Source organism: Mustela nigripes, chromosome 13 (genome assembly GCF_022355385.1).
Source record: "Mustela nigripes isolate SB6536 chromosome 13, MUSNIG.SB6536, whole genome shotgun sequence".
NCBI classification, from domain to species: Eukaryota; Metazoa; Chordata; class Mammalia; order Carnivora; family Mustelidae; genus Mustela; species Mustela nigripes.
Window position 1 is genome coordinate 41930393 of NC_081569.1, and position 6000 is coordinate 41936392.

The following is a 6000-nucleotide window of genomic DNA, read 5'->3' on the forward strand; positions in this document are numbered from 1 at the left end:
CTCTCTCTCTCTCTGTTAAATAAATAAATAAAATCTTTTTAAAAAAGAAAAAAAATCTAAAAAAAAATGAAAAAGTCAATCTCAATATTCTCCTCAGAGCTGAGTTTCTCAACAAATATTTTCAGCTAGATAATTCTTTGTTGTGAGGAGCTGTCCTATTCCTATTCATTGCAGGGTGTAGCAGTATGCTACAGCAGTATGCCCATTAGATCCTAGTAGCACAACTCTGCTACTAAATGTGACAATCAAAAATGTCTCAGACAGTTAAAAATCACCGCTTTAGCCTAGTCAAATATTCCAGTTAAGAAGTATCACTTTAGTTTTCCATGTGTTTCTAAAGAATAGTAAGATCAGCCCTGTAAAATTTTCACAGGTTGAATTCTTTTCTCAGGATGTGAAAAATAATTTTTTATAGATTTATTTGTCAGAGAGAAAGCGAGCACACAAGCAGGGGAAGTGGCAGGCAGAGAGAGAGAAGCAGGCTCTCCGTTGAGCAAGGAGCCCCATGTGGGACTTGATCCCAGGACACTGGGATCATGACCTGAGCCGAAGGCAGACACTTAATCGACTGAGCCACCAGGCATCCCAAGATGTGAAAATTTAACAACAGAAAAAATGGAAACAGCCAAGGTTTATGACACATAAACCTTATTTACTACAACAAATAGTTTTCAAATAAGAATATATAAATTTCAATTGTTTATAAAATTTGTATTATGGATGTCATAAATATCAGCTATTCCATTAACATACCCACTTGTTTACCACAAAAGGTTAAAGATACATTTCTTCAGGAATATTTTCAGAGCAGAAAAATAACTCACATATCTCGCCTTTCTTTTTCAGTGGGAGAATTAGTGTCATAAAATACACTGAATAATATCTATAAAACTTTCCTTAATAACAACCACAAAAATAAATGGTGGCAACACTTCACAGAAGCAGAGATGTAGGTTGATAAAACTGAGGGAATCCCAGATTAGACTTCTAATGGATACAATTCCTGAAAGAAAGGAGTTTCTTTTCTGAGGCTTATTATAAAGTGAGTTTGCCATTGGCAGCATACCTCATTCTAAAAGAAAGAAAATGAGGTGAAAGAAAATAAAGTCCACTAAAAAAGAGAGGAATAAATGACATAATATTGTGGCGCTTTAATTTCAGATGTGAAAAAGTTCAAAATCCCCAGGAAGCATAGTTCACAATTTCATAGTAAAAACACGTACAACTAAAATCAGAGTACTGGCACTGGAAGGCCCCTCATATGATACTTATTCCAACTTCCAATTTTAAAGAAAAAGGATAGAAAAATTTGGTAGAGAAGAAATCTTTGAATATACCCATAAACTTTGTTTCTTTAAAAATAAATCTGACATAAATAGGGCACACCGTTTTAACTTGGCAGGTGATTTTGAGCAGTGACCACGTGGGAATATTATATTATTTGGTATGATTTTTTTTCCTTTTAAAGTCTAAAGTACGATGAAGAAACTAACAAGAAGAAAGGCTAGTGGTTTATCCAACACAACAACCTAGAACCCATGTTTCCTAAATGCTAGCCCAGTCCCTTTTCAGATTTCCAATAATGTTTACAGACTAGAGGGGAGCCTGGGTGGCTCAGTCAGTTAAGTGTCTGCCTTCTGATGGGGTCATGATCCCAGATTCCTAGGATTGAGCCCCACAGGGGGCTCTTTACTCAGTGCAGAGCTTGCTTCTTCTTCTGCCCCTCACCTTGCCGGTGGTCCCTCACTTTCTACCTCAAATAAATAAAAATCTTAATAATAATAATAATGTTTACGGACTAAGAAGAATAATTTGTATTCAACAGTATTCTGAAGAAAGAGTTGGCTCCTACAGAAGGCACCAGAAATTTAATTCCTCTAATGTCTCCTCCTTTACTTCTCTTTCTCCTGCATTTTATTAGCGTTGGGGGAGGGCACACAAAGGATGTAGTGTTGGGCAAACCACACAGAACCAATCAAATGATCAGCGACCTATCCAAAAAGGCTCCTCCCCAACCAGGGCAGTACTCCTGGCTCTGTAACAACACTGCTCAGTATAAATATATGGTTCACATATGCAATTATAAATTTCAGGAACCAAGTTTTTTTAAAAAAGGAAAAAGAAACGGGGGAATGAATTTTAATAATACACTGTACTTAACCCAATATAATTACTATTTCAACATATAATCAACATGAAAGATTGAGATCTTACACTCTTTTTCCTACTATTTTCAAAACTCCACCTCATTTCAGACTTAACAGCAAGTCTCAATTCACACTCACTACATTTCAAGTGCCTAAGAGCCGCAGGGCTGATGGCCACCCTATCGGACAGCGTGGGTCTGTAACTATTTGTTGACTAAATTAAAAGCAGTTCCATCCATTTGAGTAGTTCTTTGAATTTCCTTCCAAAGCTGACAAAACTCCCAAAAGTCTCTTGTAGTGTGAAACTGTATCCCCAAGATCCCCAAAGCTTAATATGCATTATCAGTGCAAATAATCTTTTCTGAAAAGTGTGCAAACATACTACTTACTACTTCTAAACACTCAGTGTTGAGGACAGAAACGTTTGTGTTTGGGGCATACACCTAATTAATGATGATGCCTGTCGTGGCTTGAATTATTTTTTTCTATCATCCAAAACAAAACTGAAAGTCATCTCCTACTGAGGTGAAGTAAATATTAAGGGAAGAAGTCGTCTTCTCAAAAGCTCAAAGTACTGTAAGAAGCCATACTAAACAGGCCTGTAGGAATGATCTTCCAGGGCCAACACAGATCCCTGCCCCAATCCTGCAATCCTAAAAAGAAGGAAGCCAGGTCCTGCTCGCCATAAAATGCCAAGAGAAGGTTAACTGCGAAACGCAATTTCCTTTTTCTTCTTCCTTGGTGCCACTTTATTAGGCGTGTGTGACCACGCAGCCATCCCCACTGCACGCGGTGCTGGAGGAGAAAGCCCCGTGGAGCCAACGGGGCCAGACTGAGGGCAGCGAGAGGACCCTCCGAGGAGGGCACGGCGGGACAGAGCTGGGAGACCGCCTCCGGGACGCGGAAGGCGGGAACTCGGGCAGCGCGAGCACGACCCTGCAGCCTCTCCCCACCCCAGGCTGGTACCCGGGACACCGCGGCGGCGGAAGCGGGCACAGGCCTCCCGGCATCGCGCACCTGCCGCCCCGGGAGGGGGGGGGGGGGGGCAGCCGAGGGCCCTCCCCGGAGGCGGAGTCTCGGGCGGCGGAGGGAGCCGGGCCCGGGCTGGGTCCGGGCAAGAGGAGCCCGCAGCGTGGGCCCCTTCGCCAGCGCCGCAGCCCACCGGCCGCACCCTCTCGCTTACCGCCCCAGATCCCCAGCTTCAGCTGGGACTTGTTGAGGTTCTCCACATAGTCCCCCAGGAAGCGGTTCAGCAAGTCCGCGACCACCGACTCCAGCACCATGGTGGGGCTGAGGCACCGGGAGAGGGAGGAGCCGGAACCGCCCGGCGCTGCTGAGGGCGGCGGTGCGCGCCGCGAATGACAGCCCCGCGGGCGCCGGCCCGCCCCCGCGCCGCGCGCGTGACCCGGGCTGTGCGCAGGCGCGCCGCCGCCGCCGCCGCCGCCGCCGCTGGGAATCCCAGGACGCGGGCGGTGAGCTGCAAGCTGGCTGTGTCTCTGCTGCTGCCGCCCGTCACCCGAGGGCGGGCGGGGGTGCTACGGGGAGCCGCGCCCAAGGCACCAAACGGGAAGGACGTTAAGAAAAAGGGCAGGAAGGAGTTACTGAGCACAGCGACAAGGTCGCTGTTTGCCTGCCGTCGCCTCCTGTCGGTCTTGGGTCCGCAGAGCTCACCGTCCTGGACAAAAGCTGCTCCCAGCGCCTCGCCTTACCCCAGCGGAGCGGACCCGACCCAGGGGGTCCGGCGCCTCCCAGGCCCCAAGTTCATCCTAGGAGCCTCCTAGGCAACTACCCTTTCACCCGTGTGTCAGCTGGAGAAAGAAGACCTGCACCCTGTCCTGCTACATTAACCCCGCCTGGGGCAACATCTCCGTTTCTTTTTGCTTCTTGAAAATTTTAATTTTAAAATTTTAGAAGTGAAAGGAGAGGGAACAGAACGGTGTCCTAGGATGAAAGATAAAATGGCAACTGAAGGGCGCCTGGGTGGCTCACTGGGTTAAGCCGCTGCCTTCGGCTCAGGTCATGATCTCAGGGTCCTGCGATCGATCGAGTCCCGCATCGGGCTCTCTGCTCAGCAGGGAGCCTGCTTCTCTCTCTCTCTCTCTCTCTCTCTCTCTCTCTGCCTGCCTCTCCATCTACTTGTGATCTCTCTCTGTTAAGTAAATAAAATCTTTAAAAAAAAAAATGGCAACTGAATATGCATTGTGTTCTTGCCCTTCTGTGCTTGACTCACTTTTAGTTTACTCAGCCGTTTCTTAGTTACCTCATTAGGGAAATGAAGAACAGAGGTAGTACTTACTTTATTTTCTTTAAGTATGGGTTAGCTGTTAATTATATGTTACTTTCTTCCATACTGTCCTTGAGCTGGTCTAGTGTGGCAAGACATTGAAAGTGGGGGCTTTTATAGTGCAAGAACTCGATCTTAACAAAATTTAACCACCCATTGAATCCCTTTGTTTTTTCTTAAAATAGATTTCAAAAAGCTGTTGAGAACAGAAATAAACCTAAATACTAAGGTTATTGTAGTCAGAAGCATTTATTGGGGCGCCTGGGTGGCTCACTGCCTTGGGCCTCTGCCTTCTGCTGGGGTCCTGATCTCAGGGTCCTGGGATGGAACACCATGTCGCGTTGGGCTCTCTGCTTGGCAGGGAGCCTGCTCCCCCCCCCACCACCACCACCACTCTGCCTACTTGTGATCTCTGTCAAGTAAATAAATAAAATCTTTTAAAAAAAAAGAAGAAGAAGAAGAAGCACTTGTTAACATGTAATGTCTGAAAAACAGTGAATTGCTCCTAAAGAACTGCTATCAACCAAATATTTGTGTTCCCCAAAATTCTATGTTGAAATCCTAATCCCCAACGTGATGGTATTAGGAGATGGGGCCCTAAGGTGATATTTAGGTCGTTAGGTAATTAAGCAAAATCCTCATGAATAGAATTAGTACCCTTTTTAAAAAGACCACCCCCCCCAAAAAAAGAAAAAAAAATACAGAGAGCTCCCTCTACTTTTGCATGTTGAGAACACAACAAGAAAACACCCATCTATGAACCAGGAAGTGGGTCTTCACCAGATTCTAAATTGCCTGGCATTGTGATATTGGACTTCCAATATTCAAAACTGTGAGAAATTTTTAACCACAGTTTATGGTACTTTGTTATAGCAGCCTGAATGGACTAAGACAAGATCAAAGAGAAGTCAAAATGTCTGCAATTGTGTTATGTAAAATGGATGTAAAGAAAGAACCAATACTAATCAGTACTATCAATACCCACCTCTATCCTTCATGCATATACACAGAAAATATGTCCTTAACCATTTGTTTTTCGTTGCTCAGTCGCCTTGACAAAATACCTAGGAGGCACTGTGCACTTCTTTCCTTCACTATCTGCAACCAATGAAAAGCCAAACCTGTCTATTCTGCTTCTGTCACATTTCCTAAATTCTTCTTATATTTCACCTGGAGCATGTAATCACCTTCTAACTGGCCTCCTTTTTCTCCCTTCTCCAACCATCTGCACGCTGCCATGGAGCTAGTTTCTAAAGCACAGCTGAACTCAAGTTAGTCATATGCTCAAAAATACCCAGTAACTTTCCACTGTTTTGACGCCCTCCTCTAACTGTCCCCAAGGTGTTTCTAGTCCGCCCATCCTCCTCCAATAATCTCTCTCCCCTTGTGTACTCACACCAACTATGTACTGAAGGGAAAGCAAAAACAACAGTAACAAAAACAACAACAACAACAAAACAAAAACAAAAACAAAAACAAAACCAGTACCATGATCTGGTTGGGATAGGCATGCACCATAAAACAGTTAAGCAAACAATGCAAGGACGTATGATATATAAGTAACAGTGC

At 44.8% G+C, this 6000-nt stretch overlaps 1 protein-coding gene across 3 annotated transcripts in view; it reads right to left on the reverse strand.

Moving 5' to 3' along the window:
• The window catches only part of VPS13C (vacuolar protein sorting 13 homolog C), a 183204-nt gene extending 179683 nt beyond the window's left edge, over positions 1-3521 (reverse strand). For all 3 annotated transcript variants that reach the window (XR_009399065.1, XM_059372078.1, XM_059372079.1), the window contains exon 1: positions 3331-3521. Coding sequence is in view for 2 of the 3 variants with exons in the window: in XM_059372078.1 (XP_059228061.1) it covers positions 3331-3430 (100 nt within the window). In the remaining variant the exon portion in view is untranslated. The remainder of the gene's footprint in view (positions 1-3330) is intronic.
• Positions 3522-6000: the final 2479 nt, after the last annotated feature.